Source organism: Ornithorhynchus anatinus, chromosome 5 (assembly GCF_004115215.2).
Source record: "Ornithorhynchus anatinus isolate Pmale09 chromosome 5, mOrnAna1.pri.v4, whole genome shotgun sequence".
NCBI classification, from domain to species: domain Eukaryota; kingdom Metazoa; phylum Chordata; class Mammalia; order Monotremata; family Ornithorhynchidae; genus Ornithorhynchus; species Ornithorhynchus anatinus.
In genome coordinates this window covers 108838871-108858796 of record NC_041732.1, presented here as the reverse complement: position 1 = coordinate 108858796, position 19926 = coordinate 108838871, and the positions used below count along the sequence as shown (strand labels likewise).

Below are 19926 nucleotides of genomic sequence, written 5' to 3'. Positions count from 1 at the left end.
CAAGTGATGTATTTGGTGGGCAGAGAGGTAAAATTCTTACCGAAATAGGACCGACAAAAGACCCATTGACTCTACGGCGCATGTATCCTCTCTGAAACAAGCACGGTTCTAGGCCTGTATGGGGCAAACGTGCTGTGAGCAAAATGCTGGTGGTGGGGGTTTGGGGCGGTGGTGTGTGGAGGAGGTGGAGGCTTGGGCCAGAAGCTTCCTTCCTTGACAGAGGTTATTGCAACTGGTCTTGTAAACAAGAGAGAAGCTGTGACTGCTTCCAATGACCGTGGGCTGGCTTAGGCCATCCTGAGCAGAGGGAAGCTTGAGCTGCGGGGGATAGCCAGCCCACCCACCTGGCTGGTTCTTGGGCCAGAGAGAGAATGTGGACAACGAGCAGCTGATTCTGGGGCTGGAATGAGAAGCCCCAGCCCCATCCCAGAGCAGCTTGGCACGGTGGGTAGACCACCGGTCTGCGAGTCAGAAGGTCATGGGTCCTATCCCCGGCTCTGCCAGGTGTCTGCTGTGCGACCTTGGGCAAATTACTTCTTCTCTGAGCCTTAGTTTCCTCATCTGTAAAATGGAGGTTCAGACGCTGAGCCCCACATGGAACAGGGACTGTGTCCAATCTGATTTGCTTGTATCCACCCCAGCGCTTAGTTCGGTGTTTGGCACATAGTAAGTGCTTAACAAATATTATTATTATTAATCAGCATAGCCTAGTGGGTTTTTAAACCCAGCTCCACAACTTGTCTGCTGTGGGACATGGCGAAAGTCACTTCTCTATCCCTTGAGAAGCAGCGTGGCTCAGTGGAAAGAGCACGGGCTTTGGAGTCAGAGGTCTTGGGTTCGAATCCCGGCCCGGCCATTTGTCAACTGTGTGACTTTGGGCAAGTCACTTCACTTCTCGGTGCCTCAGTTACCTCACCTGTAAAATGGGGATTAAGACTGTGAGCCCCACGTGGGACAACATGATTCCCCTATGTCTCCCCCAGCGCTTAGAACAGTGCTCGGCACATAGTAAGCGCTTAACAAATACCTACATTATTATTATTATTATTAGTTTCCTCATCTGTAAAATGGGGATTAAATGGTACACCCTCTACTTACACTGTAAGCCCCATGTGGGACAGGGACTGATTCTGCACTGATTATTTTTAGTCTCTATTCTAGCATTCTTTACAGTGTTTGGTGTGTAGTTAGCACCGACAATGATTCCCCACCTGCTCTGCTGAAGGAGCTGCAGAATGAAAAATTAATGTTACAGGTTAATCAAAAGCCGGTACTTTCCTTTTCCACATCTAGAATGTTTTTAGCTGATACTTTTCATTTATAGACATCATGCTTTTGGAATTAGGTATATCAGTGAATAAACTTCCTTCACGGTCCCCGGGTATCTCAAAAGTAGTCTGGTTGTCCAATCCAGGGTTTGTTTTCTCTGTTGGCCTTGGAGCTACCGCTGTGGGTGGACTTAACCTCTGATTTTTTTGCTGACTGGTAGCGGGAAACATTTACTCTTTGTCCCCATCGACTGCATGCGGTTGATAGTTTTTTTCCTTTAGTAGTGTCAGCGTGAAAAGTGTCGGCTGGAAGCTCTTTCTTGGTGGAAACAGTCAAGGGTATCATGGGAAAGGAGGGGTTCGTGGGTGACTGGAAGGGCTCCCTCTCTTGATGGAAAACTTCCACACCTTTCTGAATTTTATGGCCTTACCACAGAAGCCTGCTTTCTCTCTCTGAATATTCTGATAACACATTTGCTGTTCAGGGTTTTTTTAGTTCATTCATTATTATTATTATTTTAATGGAATTTTTAGATCGTTCCTCCATTAATGTTGTTTTGCTCTTCAGATAATGGCCGGTCATCTGACCCCAAACGGTCTTGAATGCGTATAAATCAGTTTTTCTAAGGACCGGTGGTCCACTCTGCCCATATTAGCCAATGCCAAAGCCTTTAGGGGGGCTTGTAAAAGGAGAGGGAGGAACCCTCAGCCCCGAGAAGACCATCTGTTTCCTCTGCACTTGAGTAGAAGTGGAATATCCTTTGATGGGACACCCTGTGGGGCCTTAAAATGAGGGCTTCATCCCCCGTTTGGGCAGCTGGACATGCGTGCGTATGTCTGTGTGAGTGCACCACACACACTGGAGGTGTAGCTCAATAAATACTATCATTCAGTCCACATATCCCCTCTCCTCAAAAACTTCCATTGGTTTGCCCATCCACTGTGACGGCAAACAGAAGCTCCTTCCTGTCAGCTGAAAAGCACTCAATTCGCTCTCTCCCTCCTTCCTTATCTTCCTGATTTCCTACTATAACCCAGCTGACTTGGCTCCTCTAATGCTCACCTTCTCACTGTACCTCCATCTCATCCGAATCACCTCCAATCCCTCTCCCACTTACTCCCTCTAGCCTGGAACTCCCGCCACTTGGTATCTGACGGACCACACCACCTTCAAAGCTTTATTAAAATCATTTCTCCTCCAGGAAGCCTTCCCTGATTGACCTATTATTTGCCCTCCCTTCTACATCACTTATGCGCTTGAGTCTGTACCCTCTAGGCACTTTGAAACTCATTCCACCCACAGCACTTATGTACATATCCTTATAGCTTGCCATTCCCCATCTGTAATTAATTTTAATGCCTGCCTCCCCCTCTAGATTATAAACTCCTTGTGTTTCTACCACAACTCTGTTGTTTTGCACTGTCCCAAGGGCTTACTTCAGGGCTGTATGCACAGTAAGCATTCAATAAATACCATTGATTATATGCTAGCCTATACTCTGCCACTTCCTCTATATGTAATTTATTTTAATACCCTTTTCCCCAACTGGATTGTAAGATGCTTATGGACAGGAATTGTATCTGCCAAATCCTGCTGGTCTGCCATGTGACCTTGGGCAAGTCACTTCACTTCTGTGCCCCAGTTCCCTCAGCTGTAAAATGGGGATTGAGACTGTGAGCCCCACCTGGAACTGGGACCGTATCCAACTTGATTTTCTTGTATTAACCCCAGTGCTTAATACAGTGCCTGGCACATAGTAATCACTTAACAAATATTATTATTGTTATTATTCTCCCAAGCTCTTAGTTATGTGCCTGCAGTAAGGACTGAATAAGTACTGCCGATTGATTGTGCAATACCTAGCTCCTTCGTGTTGACTTTAGGAACCAGTGGCCACTTAGACCTCCCCAGTTTGTCTGTGGCCAGGGGACCTGACTACGTAATAACAATAATAATAATAATAACCGCGGCTGTTAACCAAATGGGCTTTCCCTAATGATGCTCCATCTATGTTGCCTCCAGTTTTGATCTCAAAGGTGCAGGGAACAAAGGAGGCAACAACAGGATCCTCACAGAGTCCACTCTAGTCTGGTACAGTTTCACTATCCTTATTATTTATGGTATTTGGTATGCGCTCACTATGTGCCAGGCACTGTTTTACAAGGTAAACAAGTTGGACCCAGTCCTTGTCCCTCATGGGGCTCACAGTCTGAGTAAGAAGAACAGGTTGGAATTTTCATTTTACAGCTGAGGAAACTGGGGCCCAGAGAAGTGAAGTGACCTGCCCAAAGATCACACAACATACAAGTGGCAGAGGTAGGTTTGGAACCCAGGTTCTCTTACTCCCAGGCCCGGGCTTTTGCCACTAGGCCTCTCTGCATTCCATAGGCAGACTTCTAACTTAACTTCAGTTAACATTAGTAACCCATTGCTCATGGTCGCGATGAATTTGGAACAAATGGCAACTCGTGGATTCATCATTTTTTCTCTTCGTCTTGATGTTTGCCTTTAAAGCCCAGTTGTGTTGGAAAATGTAAATTTGGAGGTGTTCAAAAATCTAAACTTGGCCATCCTTTTAATGAAACACGACTGAACTTCTTTTAACCGGTCAGTTCCATGAACAGAAGGCAGAACTTGTCCAAGCCCCGTAGTAAGTGCTAGGAAGACTTCACCCCGATTCTGAGGGTCACAAGAGACTCCAGTCAAAAGAGGGTGAGGCCACAGACATACCGTCAGCAGTCATCAATCAGGTGACTCTGAACCAGAGGGAAACAGGCATGATCCTATTTGATCTGCAAAGACTCTACCAGGTTGGATGTTTGGACAACACCTTCCTCCTCCCCCGACCTCCCGTGGTCAAGCAGAGCCCAATTTTGTGCTCGGCAAGGTCGTGGCCCGGGAGGGGAGGAGGGTCTGACCACAGACATCAGGCCCCTGAGGCCGTGGGCTGACCTGCTACCCGCTTCCATTGACCCCGCTACGTGAATGCCCACTCCACTCTTGAAGACTGGGCACCTGGCAGTCACGCCCATGGTTCCGATTCACACTCGGAGCCGGGAGGCCCACTCGGCGCCCCTCACCCTGGGGTCTCGGTGGCTGGGGTAGCGGGCACCGTCTGGCAAAAGCTGCCATGCAGTACTCGTGCCAGCCCCCTTCACCACCACGGCAGCCCTGACTCATTTCCTCCTCTGGCCCCAACCAATAGCAGGAAGCTCTGAATTTCCAACAATCCTCTGCATCCGATTTGCCCCCAGTGCATATCTGTCCATTCTCTGGCGTTCTGGCACAGGAATGGCCTTTGTCGGCCCCTGTTGGCCCCATGTCAGAGTGTGAGATCGAAATCACCAAAGCGCCTTTTCCTTCTCCGTCACCCAAAAAGCGGTGAAATTTCCATTTCCTCCATTAAGCATGCAATCTTTTGACACAAATGACCCATTTTTCCATTCTCTAGAGTGCAAAGAAAAGCCTGCAAGTCTCGTCCCTCATGAAAAGAAAGTAATTACAGCAGGGGTCCCAGTAAGTAGAAAGGAATGGAAGTTGGCATTTCTTTTTCACTGTTTTAATAATGGTCCTGTGCTCTTGTAGCCTGTAAACTTGGTTGTGGGCAGGGAATGTGTTCTACCAACTCTGTTGTAATGTACACTCCCAAGAGCTTAATACAGTGCTTTGCCGTCAGTCGTATACCGCCTGCATAGAACTGTACTAAGCGCTTGGGAGAGTACAGTGTAGCAGTATAACAGACACATTCCCTGCCCACAGTGAGCTTACAGTCTAGAGGGGGAGACCGATATTAATATAAAGTTATAAATAGGTACATAAGTGTTGTTGGGCTGGTTGGAGAGAAGACTAAAGACCCAAGTCAAAGCGGCCCAGAGGTGGGTGGGAGAAGAGGAAAGGAGGCTTAGGGAAGTCCTCATGGAGGAGATGCGCCTTCAATAAGGCTTTGTAGGTGGCGAGAGTAATTGTCTGTTGGTTATGAAGAGGGAGGGCATTCCAGGTCAGAGGCAGAAGGTGGGTGAGAGGTTGGCCTCAAGGTACAGTGAGACTGTCAGCATTAGAAGAGTGAAGCATGCGGACTTGGGTTGTAGTAGGAGAGTAGCAAGGTGAGATAGGAAGGGGCAAGGTGATTGCTTTAAAACCAGTAGTGAGGAGTTTCTGTTCGATGTAGAAGTGAATGGGTAACCACTGGAGGTTCTTGAGAAGGGGGGAAATACAACTTGAACGTTTCTGTAGAAAAGGGATGTGCACACAGTAAGTGCTCTAGCATGTGAGCTCGTCATGGGCACGGAATATAACGGAATAACACGGAATAACGAATATATTCGTTATTATAGTGTACTCTCCCAAGCAATTAGTGCAGTGCTTTGCACACAGTAAGCCCTCAATAAATATGACTGAATGAAAGAATGAAAGTACCACTGATGAATTAACAGTAGGTGGGATGTGAGGAGTCTGAATGCTTTGGTCCTTGTGGGGCCACACATCAGTCCTGCGCTGCCTTTTCTCAAATTGCAGCCTAGTGTGTGGAAAGGAAACACATCCATCCATCTGCCAGCCCTGCTTCTCGTTATGCAAGTCTCTGGGAAGTCTTTGAAGTCTGAGCGTTCACACTTCTCCGTCGATTGACTGCAGCTACCGATTGACTGCAGCTAGTCCGAGGACCTTAGCAGATGGTGACCGGAGCCACTACGGGTGTGATGGAAGTGCCCCCCTCCTCTGGGGTCAAGGACCAGAGAGAGCTGGCACTGGGGAGCCATGTGGAAAGCAGCTAGGAGTGGAGGGATGATCGGACACCGCCAAGCCTGGCTCACGGCACCTTCAGCGCCATCCTCACCTCTTCTCAATCTATTTTGTTTTGTTTTTTTTCTTTCCTTTAAATGATATTTGAGCACTGTCAGGCACTGTTAAGTACTGGGGTAGTTACAAGCTAATCAGGTCAGACACAGCCCATGTCCCACACGGGCTCACGGTCTCATTCCCCATTTGATAGATGAGGTAACTGAGGCACAGAGAAATGAAGCGACTTGCTCGAAGTCACCCAGCAGGCAAGTAACAGAGCCGGGTTTAGAACCCAGCTGCTTCTGACTCTCAGGACCATGCTGGATCCACTAGGCCACACTGCTTCTCAACTCTTTGAGCTCTCCCATATGGTCTAGTGCCACATCCTGCCTGTCCTTCCTATATGACATCCCCGAGATCTGCCCCTTCCTCTGCCCCTGAACTGCTGCCACATTGGGCTGCCTTGCTGGACTCCCAGAATCTCTCCCTTTCCCTTCACCTGCCTCCCCTCCCCCCCCCCCCCCCCCCCCCCCAATCTCGAGTCTGCTCCAACACTGCTGCTGCCACACAGATCATCTTTGTGTTTCAGCTTTCAACCCACATCTCTCCTCCCGACCCTCCTTCCTCCAGTTCCTGCGTCTCTCCTCACAGTCGACTTAGAGGCTCTCCACCGACTCTTCCCCAGATTACTCCTCTGATGCCTCCCAAGCCCAACTTCTGGCTATCTCACGCCCTTGACTGTCCCGCCTCTGTCCTCTCACTCCCCCTGCTCCCCCAGCTTGGAACTCTCTCTCCCTTCCCCATGTAGGGCAGGCCACAGACCAACCCGCCTTGCTAGTCAGAGCCTTCCTGAAAGCCCACCTCCTCCTACATGCTGTCCCTGATTGATTTCCCAGCAACCTAAGTCGCCAAAATCCAGCCACCATCTCTAGCACGTGTGAACGTATTCATGCCAAACCACAGCATCTCATATATGCTTCCATATATGCCACTAGTCTCGTGGCAGACGCGTTTATGTCCGTGTCCCCATTTAAGGGGTTAGCTCTCTGCGGAGAGGGAGTGGGTCACTTCTTGGTTCTGAACATCCCAGGCACCCAGGATGTTACACCCCGGGGTTGCTCAGTAGTGCCTCTTATTATTCCTGCCAAGCACTGAGCAGTGTAGGCAGAAAACTGGGAGGCCCTATCCTTGACCCTCCATGCCCTCGGCTCCCCCACTCCACCCTCACACCGAGGCTCCCCTCTTGGAGAGCTTGGCCGCCTGGCATTTGGAGAGTGTTCAGTTAAGTCACCCAGCAAGGATACTGGCTGGAGAAAGGCTAGGTTTATGGAGCTCCTACTTGTTGCCTCAGAACTGTGAGAAAAACTTAATGAGGGTCTGTGTGGTTGCTGCTCCCATGAAGCTTAGAGGTTAAGACCAGGCACGTCAGGCTGGTTCCTGGGAAGAAGCTGTTTATGAGTTATTTTGGTGTGGGTCACTTTTTAAGCATAAAGAAAACTATGAATAAATGACTTGCAAAAGTAACTAACAGCTTAATATGTCATTGTTATTGTTGCTGTTATTGTTATGTTATTGTTATTGTTGAGCAGAGTACTGAAGCTGGATAAATGAAGGGGAGAGGGTGGGAGTGAGCAAAGCGGGCAGAGAGACTAATACAGTGTGTGGGGCACAGTTCCAGTGCTCTGGGAAGAGGGCTGCTTTGCGGTATGTGAAATAATAATAATGATAATCATTATAGTGTTTGTTCAGCACTTTCTAAGTGCCAGGCACATTTACTAAGCACTGGGGTAGATACAAGATAATCGCTTGGGTACAGTCCCTGTTCCATGCAGGGCTCACAATCTTAATCCCCATTTTACAGATGAGGGAACTGAAGCCCAGGGAAGTGAAGTGACTTACCCAAGGTCACACACAGACAAATCGCAGAACTGGGATTAGACCCAGGTTCTTGCAACGCCCAGGTTCTAGCCACTAAGCACTGCTTTTCTACTCTGTGAAACCATGCCATGGTGGGAGCCTCTTGGCAGGGGTGGGGTCTACTACACTGCTGCACTCTAGACCGACCTTTTGACCAACTGGAAGCTCGCGGGCAGGGGCCATGTCCACCAACTCTATTGTATTTTACACTCCCAAGTACTTAGTACTGTGCTCAACACAGAGTAAACACTCAGTAGATACCATTGATGGACTGACCGGATTCACTCAAATGCCCCCGGCAGAGCTCGGCACGCAGTAAGGGCTCAAAAAATACCATTGAATGTTTGATATGCCGAACAGAGGCCTGAACCTTGCCGCTCCCAATCTCTCTGACTAACTGTAGATCTGTTTATTCATTCATTCGTTCAGGCATATTTATTGTGCGTTTACTGTATGCAGAGTACTATACTAAGCGCTTGGAAAGTACAGTTTGGCCACAGATAAAGACAGTCCCTACCCAGCAGTGGGTTCACAGTCTAGAAGCGGGGAGACAGACGACAAAACAAAACAGAACACATCACATTGGGCCTTAGAGAACAAGAATGAACCCCTGGTTTGCCATCTCCATCTCTTCCCCTCTTCAAAGCCCTACTGAGAGCTCACCTCCTCCAAAGGCCTTCCCAGACTGAGCTTCCCCTTTTCCCTCTGCTCCCTCCGCTGCCTCACTGCCCCCACCTTCACCTCCCCTCAGCTAAACCCCTTTCCCCCCCCTTTCCCTCTGCTCCTTCCCCTCTCCCTTCCCCTCCCTTCAGCACTGTACTCATCTGCTCATTTGTATACATTTTTATTACCCTATTTATTTTGTTAATGAGATGTACATCCCCTTGATTCTACTTATTGCTATTGTTTTAGTCTGTCTCCCCCGATTAGACTGTAAGCCCGTCAGTGGGCAGGGATTTGTCTCTATCTGTTGCCGAATTGTACATTCCAAGCACTTAGTACAGTGCTCTGCATATAGTAAGCGCTCAATAAATACTATTGAATGAATGAGTGTAACTGAATTGTTCACCTGAAAACGGCAGACATTTCAGCTCAGCTGGCTTCCTTGTCTTAAGTAAAAGCTGCTCTTGCGTTTGGCAGTTCTGAGGTAGCACAAGGGCTGGGGTGTGGAGGGGAGACAGGTGGAATCTGTGTGCGTGCAAGTACAAGGAGACACTTGACTAATACCCGCAGATGGCACCTCCCTTGTTCAGTGATCACCGTCAAAATGGGTGGTAAGTTTCATCAATGTAATAGTGACAACTGCGGTATTCATTAAGTGCCTACTGTGTGTCAAGCACCCTACTAAGTGCTGGGGTAGATACAAGATAATCAGATCTCAGAAGGGTCTCAGAGAGCAGGAGGGAGAGCATTTGGCAGTTGAGAGAACTGAGGCACAGAGAAGTTAAGTGACTTGCCCAAGGTTACACAGCAGGTAAAAGTGGCAGAGTTGGGATTAGAACCCTGGTCCTCTGACCTCCTGGCCTGGGCCGTTTTTGTCAGTCGGCCAGTTGATCGCAAAGCACTGTACTAAGCACTGGGGAGAGTACGATATGACAATGTAACATATATATTCCCTGTCCAAAATAAGCTTACAGTTGGGGGAGACTGACATTAATATAAATAAATAAAATTACAGATAGGTACATAAGTGCTATGGGGCTGGAACGGGGGGAGAATTAAAGGAGCAAGTCAAAGTGGTACAGGCAGGAGTGGGAGAAGAGGAAAAGAGAGCTAAGGGAAGGCCTCTTGGAGGAGATGTGCTTTCAGTAAGACTTTGAAGGTGGGGAGAGTAATTTCCTGTCGGATAAGAAGAGGTAGGGCATTCCAGGCCAGAAGCGGGACGTGGGCAGGAGGTCTGCGACGAGATAGGTGAGATGGAGGTACAGAGAAGGTTGGCAACAGAGGAGCTCTTTCCCCTATGCCTAGCCATTTCTCTAGCCAGTTAAAAGTTGACCTCCCATTAAAATGCCACAGGTCAGTGCTCGCACCAAACGCTGTTTTGAAATTGGTGGAGCGTGTTCCATCCCCAGCGAGGATTGTCTTTGCAGACATGGCATCAGTGGGGCAGAAAGCAACCCAACCTCTCATGCCTTCTGGCTCCATTTCCTCCAATCTGCGCTCCCACTTCTTTATGTGCCGCAGTCCACTTAGAGTTTTGTGGTGGGACTTGGACACATTTCATTATCCCTTACCACCTTAGCAGGACAAAACAAGTGAATTCGGATTTGGAATTCTCTTCTTCGCAAAAATAGGTATCTAGTGTTGATCGGAGAGGTTGGGCTGACATCTTTACTTTTGGAAAACTGAACTCACATTGAATCTGCTTTGGGAAGCCTGAAGAGGCACTGGAATATTTGTCTGAAATGAGCACCACTTAGGTGGAAAGACACTGTTTTCTCTTTAACATTTGCTCCCCCCCTTGGGGTTAAAGCTGACACTTTTAAAAGACCATTTGACTTTGGGCACAGACTCACGACAGTGAAGATTCCGCAGTTCCAATCTCTCTCGGCTGTTATCTGGGCTCGATCTGGGGCTTTGGACTGAAGACTGTCTTCCTCCCCCAAGCCCTGGCATCACTCGACTTACAGAATTGCTCATAGTTCATCTAGTTGCTCCGCCTGAAAAAGAGGCAGTGGCTTGGCATCAGATATTTCAGGCTTTGATTCTCCGGGTTTCCCGGAACATGTATTTCGGTTAATGGCTCTTGCAATATGTATGTTTGGTGAAAGGTAAAATTGAAAAATTGGACGCTTAGATATTTGAAGACTTCTATAAGTGGGGAGAGAAAAAAGCCAAAGCCAGTTGGCAGCCTCCTCATTTTGTAGTTTCTGTAGCGTATGCTGTACATTTAAGATTTTACAAAATAGAATATATGTTTGTGAAGGAGGCGGGGCTGTCGGAATAACAGGGTCATAAAGCCAAAGCACTACAGAGTCAGAGCTCTAAAGGTGGAGATTTAGAAACATTGCCTTTTGGGCTGATGAAGACAACTAAGACGATGGGCTGGTGACGAACAATGGAACTCTGGAACAGGGTCAGTCTCTGCCTCCAACCTGTGCGGTTCACCTTAACCCAGCTCCGCTGGGTGGGATGGAAGGGATGAGCCCAAGAAGGGGCCCAAACAGTGGTCGTGTGGAGAGCTGAGGCCTGGATAGCAAAAGCCAGAGTCAGCGTTCAAGTAAAACCAAGCCTCAGGCAGTGCTGTGTCCCAGGTGACGACTGGAGGGGGTGATGGAGGGGATGACGAAGCGGGGTCTGTCTGTACCTGAGGTCAGACCAGCCTGGTGCACTGCCCTCAGAAATGAGGGCCTCTGTTGGAGCCAAACCTCGGTCGGGAACAAGAGACGAAGTGACGGAAGAGAAAACACCACCTTGGGTCGGCGGTGACTGTGCAGCTATTTTAGCACCTCGTATTCCTTAAGAAAGTCAGTCTCCAATCCCCAGTGCTCTTCCCTTTTCCTATTACTCTGCTTTTCCCACTGTGTTGGATGTAATAGGGCTCATACCCACTTGGTTACTGTGTTCTTCCGCCCCTGGCCCCGCTAACTACCCCTCCTTCACTATCCAAAGCACAGGACCGCTGGCACACCACCTTATTTTATTTTAAAGGGAATATGGTGGTGGGGACCGTGAAAGGCCTGGAGATCCCAGGTCAGTAGTACTCGCTGAGGGCCTAGTGTGCAGCACTAAACACTTGGGGGAGTATGATAGGTTTTAGTAGACATGGTCCCTGCTCTGAGGGACCGAAGTAGGCTAGTCGGGGAGGTGGATGCTGGGTGAAGCAATATGTACGTAAATGCTGCCTCACAGGGTTGGGGGATGAATGCTTAGGTGACTCTGAAATGCTGAAGTGGCAGTGGGATGGGGGAATACGGCAGGGAGTTGAGAGATTAATCAAAAAACACCTCCTGGAGGAGGTGGGATTCAGGAAGGGCTTTGAGGGTCGGGGAGAGCAATGGTGGATCCTAATGATGTTGTGAGGGACTTCCAGGATTTGGTGATTGATTGGCTGTGGTGGGGCCCGGAGGGAGCACGAGGGAGAGGGAGCTGGATATGAAGGATGCCACGGTTGCAGGCTTGAGGGATGGGGAGGATGGTGATAGTGTCAATTGTGATGGCAAAGTTAGGCCTTCCCCAATTAAAGCCCTCTTTTCCCTTACTTCCTCTCCCTTCTGCATCCCTAAGCTTGGATCCGTACCCTATAGTCATTATTCACCCCACCTTCAGCCCCACAGCACTTCTGTGCAGATCCCATAATGTACTGTACTGTATTTTGCTGTCCGTCTCCCCCTCTAGACTGTAAATCCCTTGTGGGCAGGGACTGTGTCTACTAACTCCGTATTGTGTTCTTCCAAGTGCTGTCCATACAATGAGTGCTCATTAAATAACATTCATCGACTGATTGAAGAGTGGGTGAGGATTTGGTGGGAAGATGGATTAAGCTTTGCCCATTTTAAGCTTGAGGTGCTGGTGGGTTTTGACCCGGCATTGCTGCTAACTGGCAGTTTTGCATTTTTTTAAGCTGATTGAGTGTGTTTGACTATATTGTCCTAGAAACATTCTACCTTAACATTTTATCACAATTGACATTTTTTTAAATGCAAAAGTGGAGAAATTGGGTCAAACTGATCTTTAAATTTAGGAGCTCATATAGTTGCATTAAAATATGTGTTTTTTCTTATATTCCTATATTTAGTAACAGTAAGCAATGTAAAGTAAGTTGGTTTATGAAAACACAGAATTAAACATTGATATTACTTTAATGTACCCATAAAAAAATTGGCCCGTTTTATTTAGATTTTGTTTAGGGAAGCAGCGTGGCTTAGTGAAAGAGCATGGTTTGGGAGTCAGAGGTTGTGAGTTCTGATGTTGGCTCTGCCACTTACCAGCTGTGTGACTTTAGGCAAGTCACTGAACTTCTCTGTGGCTTCAGTTACCTCATCTGTAAAATGGGGATTAAGTTTGTGAGACCCACATGGGACAACCTGATTGCCTTATGTCTACCCCAGTGCTTAGAACAGTGCTTGGCACATAGTGCTTAAAATATGATCATTATTATTATTATTATAATCCAGTACTTGCCTGCTGTGTGACCTTAGGTAAGTCACTTCACTTCTGGGCCTCAGTTTCTTTATATGTAAAACGGAGGTTAAATCCTACTCTCCTCTACTTAGATTGCGAGTCCCACATATAGCTTGTATCTACTCCAGCGCTCAGTGCAATGCTTGGCACAGAGTAAATGCTTTAATACCATATAATGGTTATTATGAGGCTTAAATTAATCAGATTCATCTCCTTGAAGAGGAGAAGATCCTTAGGTAAGAACTTTGGGCTGGTTCATACAGCCATAAGAAATTCTGCTCCTCTATAATTTATTTGCAGTTTATGACCCATCGAATAGACCACTTCTTGGATTGCCCTATCTTGCAAAATAGCCCGCCTGGTTTGAATCTCTCAATTTGCATGGTAAATTGTAGAAAATGTTTTACAAAGCTACAGGGAAGTACTGACATGTGGTTTCTGTTTTGGTTACACAGCAGACATAATTTCTACGGTAGAATTTAACCATTCTGGAGAATTACTAGCAACGGGTGATAAAGGCGGTAGAGTCGTCATCTTTCAACAGGAGCAAGAGGTGAGTGTCTCAAGTTCTCTGACCATCTTCGGGGTAAGCTCGTGGTTCCTCCCATGGCCCCGGTCTTGTATTGGCTCCTCTCGGTCCGATTCGGCTTTGGAAGATTGAGTGCTGTACATCAAACCAATACTTATGAGATGGGTACCTGTGAAGGTGCACCACTTTCAGAAGGGCAGTGGCCATTGCGAGATTGAACTCAGCCATCCTCCAGCCCTTGGTTTTTCACCTGCATTGGGGGCGGGGGGTTGGAGGCCTCTAACATAGCACTAAGGAATGGGAATTCTCTTGAAACAAGGTGCCTTTGGGATTCCAACATGAGGCAGCGAAAAATCAGAACTTCTCTCACTAGGTCATTATACTTTCCCAACCCTGAATTTTGTTGTCATTGTGGTTTGTCATGGTACCCGATGTGTCAGTTGATGGGCAGAGCCTCCATCCAGCACAATTGTTAAGCACTTCCTTGACCTGGCGGGATCTTGCCCTTGGGGAAATTCTTCCCACCGCTCACCCTCCCCTTCATCTAATTCACCAGTCGCACCTGTCGGCCTTGTCACGTGGCTCAGTGAGCCCGTGGACCTTTCTGTCTCAGTCCAGTAACAGTGAAGCAGCTTCAGAATCACAATGAAGCCCAGAGGGACTGAGTCATTGCCGGGGACAGAGACCAGAACAGGCATTTAGTGTTGTCTGCCATCATGGAAAGCCAGGATTAATGCTACAACATGGCTCTTGCCCTGCCCTCTAAGAACTGAGGTTCTTAGAGGGACTTCCAACTGTAATGAATTATCCTCACAATCATCCTTGGTGAGGGACCAGATTCAGCCTTTGAAACAAACCAGCAACGGTGTCCAATAGAAACTGCACAAACCCTGGGGTCTGTAGGTTTTTCCCTTTGTTGATGAAGCAACTTCTCGGTAGCGGGAAGCCACCGATGCTTTTGCTCAGTTGACAAAAGTCCCTTATTCTATTCCATGTTCTTTTTCATATTTTTGCTTTATTGGTTTTCATTGGATAAAAACTTGAGGCTATCTCACTATTGCTTGTACGTGGCATTTAAGAAATTTTGATTCCAAAAGGCCACGATTCTCGGTCCCGTCTCCCCAATTTGTCTTCCGTGGTTGGAATGCACCGCTAAGTAAATTAGTTGGCATTCTCGAGGGAATCCCCGGGTTGAGTGAGGCTGCTGTGGCAACTTTCCAGAAGTATAAGTAGTTAGTTCATTGTCACTGGGTTTGGATGCAAATGGTTTTGGAAACTCTCTCACGTTCTCTGTGTTTTGTTTCGGACCATTTTACTAACTGACCACTGTTAGTAAATAGGAATTTTGTGAGTGTTGTGGATGATTGGACTGGCTTTTCCCACAGAAGAGAAGCAGTGTGGCTTAGTGGAAAGAGCACAGGCCTGGGAGTCAGAGGTCTTGAGTTCTAATTCTGGCCCCGCCACTGGTCTGCCTCGTGACTTGGGCAAGTCACTTAACTTCCCTGTGCCGCAGTTCTCTCATCTGTCAAATGGGGATTAAGACTAAGCCCCAAGTTGGACAACCGGATCACCTTCTATCTACTCCAGTGTTTAGAACAGTGCTTGGCACATAGTAAGCGCTTAACAAATACCATTATTATTATTATTATTTTCCAGCTTTAATTTGCTTTACTGATATTTCAGAAGTCATCAGTATTTCAAAAAATTGGGGTTCGGTCCCTTTTCTTTCATAAGGCTTAGAAAACAACTGCGTGAACAGGCAGTTTTCAACCATTTTTCAACCATGTCTCCTCCCCAGCGTCATTTGCTAAGGGTGCCAACAGGAAGTAGAGCTGTGTGGCTCATTTCCAGTCATTAAGCCAGCTTGCTTAATTTTGGGGTCAGCCCAGATGTTACTTTTGAGGTGTGGCCTCTGGGTTGGAGTGAGAAGGGTGGCACCCGGGCCAAGGATAAGCGACCAAGAGTATCTAGTGAGCGCCTGGTGAATGCTGCAGGGCACTGCCAGCGGCACTAGGGAGATGCCAACAGGGTGAGTCCCTACTCTCAGGGAACTTACACTCGCTCAGGGGATTCGCACATTACTTCCAAGTAGTGGGCACTGGAGAAAAAGCACAGTACACATGATGATAAAGGAGAGTAGGGCAAGATGAATAAAAATAAATAGAATTCTGATAATGGTGATGTTGGCCAAGTGCTGTGTGCCCAGCACTCCACTAAGCACTGGGGTAGATACAAGTTGGTCTCACATAGTTTCTGTCCACCATGGGACTCACACTTTACTTAAAAGGAGGAACTGCGGTTGAATCTCCATTTTACCGTTGAGGAAACTGAGGCTCAGAGAAGCAAAAATGACTTACTTGCTCAAGGTGGCAGAGTGGGGGCTTGGAACCCAGGCCCTCTGATGCCCAGACCCAAGCTCTAGACTTGATTTGGACCCAAGTGCCAAGGATAGGAGCAGAAAAGTGGGTGTTAGGCCCTGGGCCTGGCTGTTTGTTTGTCCTATAGACTAGAACCTCTTTTAGTCAGGGAATTCGTCTGCCAACTCTCTTCTATTGGAGTCTTCTAAACACTTAGTACAGTGCTATGCACACAGTAAGCATCAGTAAAGATGATTGATTGATTGCTTTGGGGAGGTAAAACAAAGATCCCTAGAAGAAGAAAAAAGCGGATGCATTGTAAAAGCAACTAGGAATTCCAGATAGAACATTCCAAAATGTGGAATGGTAATGAAAATCAATCAGTGGTATTTTTTGAATGCTTACTGTGCATCACACTGAACTTAGCTCTTGGGAGAGTGCAATACAACAGAATTAGCAGACACTGCCCGCATAAAAATAATGGTTATAATAGTAATTGTGGTATTTGGTAAGTGCTTACTATGTACCAAGCACTGTAATAAGCATTGGAGTGGATATAAGCAAATTGGGTTGGACACAGTCCCTATCCCAGTTGGGGCGCTCAATCTCAATCCTTATTTTATAAATGAGGTAACTGAAGCACAGAGATGTTAAGTGATTTGCCCAAGGTCACACAGCAGACATATGGCTGAGCCAGGACTAGAACCCATGACCTTCTGACTTCCAGGCCTGTGCCCTATCCACTATGCCATGCTGTTTCCCGATGAGCTTACAGTCTAGAGGGGAGGACAGACATTAATATGAATTAATAATTTTTAATAGATAATTTAATGATATTTACATAAGTGCTGTGGGGGTGGGGATGGAATGAATATCAAATGTCCAAAGGTCACAAAATCAGGTGCATAGACCATGTAGAAGGGAGAGCAAGGAAGAGGGCGTATTCGGGGAAGGCCTCTTGGAGAAGCAGAAAGTAAGAAAACAGTGTTTTTTAAAAAAAATCATTCCATATCAGTAAAAAGATGACTTTAAACGTGGCTCAGTGGAAAGAGCCCGGGCTTGGGAGTCAGAGGTCGTGGGTTCTAATTCCGGCTCTGCCACTTATCAGCTGTGTGACTTTGGGCAAGTCACTTAACTTCTCTGTGCCTCAGTTACTCCATCTGTAAAATGGGGATGAAGACTGTGAGCCGCACGAGGGACAACCTAATGATTTTGTATCTATCCAGTGCTTAGAACAGTGCTTGACACCTAGTAAGGGCTTAACAAATACCAACATTATTATTATTATTATTATTATTTTTAAGAAAAGTAATCTTAGACATCTACCAACACTGTTATATTGTACTCTCCCAATCAATCCATCTTACTTATGGAGCACTTATTGTGTGCAAAGCACTGTACTAAGCACTTGGGATGCTTAGTACAGAGTAAACACTCCATAAATATGGTAGATTGATGTACTGATTGTCTGTTGTTGTTTCTCTGCTGATTTCATTTAGCTGCATTTTGGCTCGCCCCTTCTAGACCGTGAGCCCGTTGTGGGCAGGGAATGGATCTTGTACTCTCCCGAGCGCTTAGAACAGTGCTCCGTACACAGTAAGCACTCAGTAACTATGATTGATTGATTTTAGAGTCTCCTAAAGCTTTTAATGTTTGTCAAGCTGCTGCTAAAAATAAAAATAGAAATAGGAGGAGGCTGCAGGGTGCGCTTTAAAAATTCATAGTTTCTAAGAAGCTGATGTTACTACAGTGATATGAGTAGCTATAAGCCCTAATGAAATCTGTGGAGGGGCTGGGTAGATGGAGAATGACAGTTCCCTCCAGTATGGTCTATTGTTTTAGAGCATGGGCTGGGAGTCAGAGGGACCTGGATTCTAATTCCAGCTCTGTGACTTGCCTGCTGTGTGACCTTGGGCAGGTCATTTAACTTCCCTGTGCCTCAGTTCCCTCGTCTGTAAAATGGGGATTAAGACTGTGAGCTCCACGTGGGACAACCTGAATACCTTGTATCTACCCCAGCGCTTAGAACAGTGCTTGGCCCATAGTAAGGGCTTACCAAATACCATAAAAAAAAATCACTTTTCTGTACCTCACTTCCCTAATCTGTAAAATGAGGATTAAGTTTGACAGCCCCCCCGCCTCCCCAATTTGGGGCAGGAACAGTGTCCAACCTGATTTGCTTGTTATCTACCTTGCAGCTTAGAATAGTGCCCAGCACATAGTAAACGTGTAACAGATTCCACAATAATCATTATTATTATTGGTAGTAGTAGTAGTAGTAGTAGTAGTAGTAGTAGTAGTAGTAGTTCATTGCAGCATGGCTCAGTGGAAAGAGCACGGGCTTTGGAGTCAGAGGTCATGGGCTCAAATCCCGGCTCTGCCACTTGTCTGCTGTGTGACTCTGGGCAAGTCACTTCACTTCTCTGTGCCTGTTACCTCATCTATAAAATGGGGATTAGGACTGTGAGCCCCACATGGGACAACCTGATTCCCCTGTGCCTACCCCAGTGCTTAGAACAGTGCTCTGCACATAGTAAGCGCTTAACAAATACCAACATTATTATTGAGAAGCAGCGTGGCTCAATGAAAAGAGTACAGGCTTTGGAGTCAGAGATCATGGGTTTGAATCCTGGCTCTGCCACTTAGCTGCGTGACTTTGGGCAAATCACTTAACTTCTCTGTGCCTCAGTTACCTCATTTGTAAAATGGGGATTAAAACTGTGAGCCCCACGTGGGACAACCTGATTCCCTTGTGTCTACCCCAGCGCTTAGAACAGTGCTCTGCACATAGTAAGCGCTTAACAAATACCAACATTATTCTCCATATATTTCCATAATTCAGTTAAGAATTAAGACCAAACAGCTCTTAGTGTGGAGAGAGCCACTCTGCCCTCTGCTGGCCCGACTGCCTGCTGGAAGCAGAGACCAGGGAGCAGAAATTGATTAAATTAAGTAATAAGTTTCAAAATTCGGAAATTCTCTTCTTTCTCCTCCTGCCAATCCACCCTGCCGGCTGTAATACACACATCTAGTTCAGAATATAGCATTGCTGTGTCAACCAGTCAATTGATCGGGCTTATTTGATGATGATGATGATGATGATGATGATGGCATTTGTTAAGTGCTTACTATGTGCCGAGCACTGTTCTAAGCACTAGAGGGGATACAAGGTGATCAGATTGTCCCTCGTGGGGCTCACGGTCTTAATCCCCATTTTACAGATGAGGGAACTGAGTCCCAGAGAAGTCAAGTGACTTGCCCAGAGTCACATAGCTGACGAGCGGAGGAGCCGGGATTAGAACCCATGACCTCCATCCCAAGCCTGTGCTCTTCCCACTGAGCCACGCTGCTTCTCCAATTTGAATGTTTACTCTGTAGAAAGTATCGTACTAAGTGTGTGGGAGAATACAGGAGTTTACGATTGATCCATTTCTATAAACTAAGCTTATGCCTCCTGATAAAATTTTGAATCCTGTGCACTCTTGTAGACCTTTCTGTATGTGATATTCTCCCTGTACCTGGCAACCCACTTACACTACTAGTAACTGTGGTGTTTGTGTAGTGCTTACTATGTGCCAAGCTCTGTTGTAAGCGCTAGGGTGGTACGAGATTATCAGATTGGATACTGTCCCTGTCCTACCTGGGACTCACAGTCTAAGGCGGAGGGAGTAGGATTTAGCCGTCTTTTACAGATGAGGAGACTGAGGCATGGTAAAGTTAAGTGACTTGCCCAAGTTGACACAGCAAGCAGTTGGCAGAAGGGGAATTAGAAAGCAGGTCCTCCGACTCTCTGGCCTGAGCTCTTCCCACTAGGCCACGCTGCTTCTCAAACTCGTGGCTTAATGTAAAGAGCCTGGGCTTGGGAGTCAGAGGTCATGGGTTCTAATCCCACCTCCGCTGCTTGTCATCTGTGGGACTTGGGCAAGTCACTTCACTTCTCTGTGCCTCAGT

The 19926-nt window shown here is 47.0% G+C and overlaps 1 protein-coding gene across 5 annotated transcripts in view; it reads left to right on the top strand.

Annotated features, from left to right (window-relative positions):
- Window positions 1-19926, top strand: part of PPP2R2A (protein phosphatase 2 regulatory subunit Balpha) — an 84721-nt gene that overhangs the window by 40817 nt on the left and 23978 nt on the right. For all 5 annotated transcript variants that reach the window (XM_029065561.2, XM_039912162.1, XM_029065560.2 and 2 more), the window contains exon 3: window positions 13545-13642. In XM_029065561.2, coding sequence (XP_028921394.1) covers window positions 13545-13642 — 98 coding nt within the window. The remainder of the gene's footprint in view (window positions 1-13544; window positions 13643-19926) is intronic.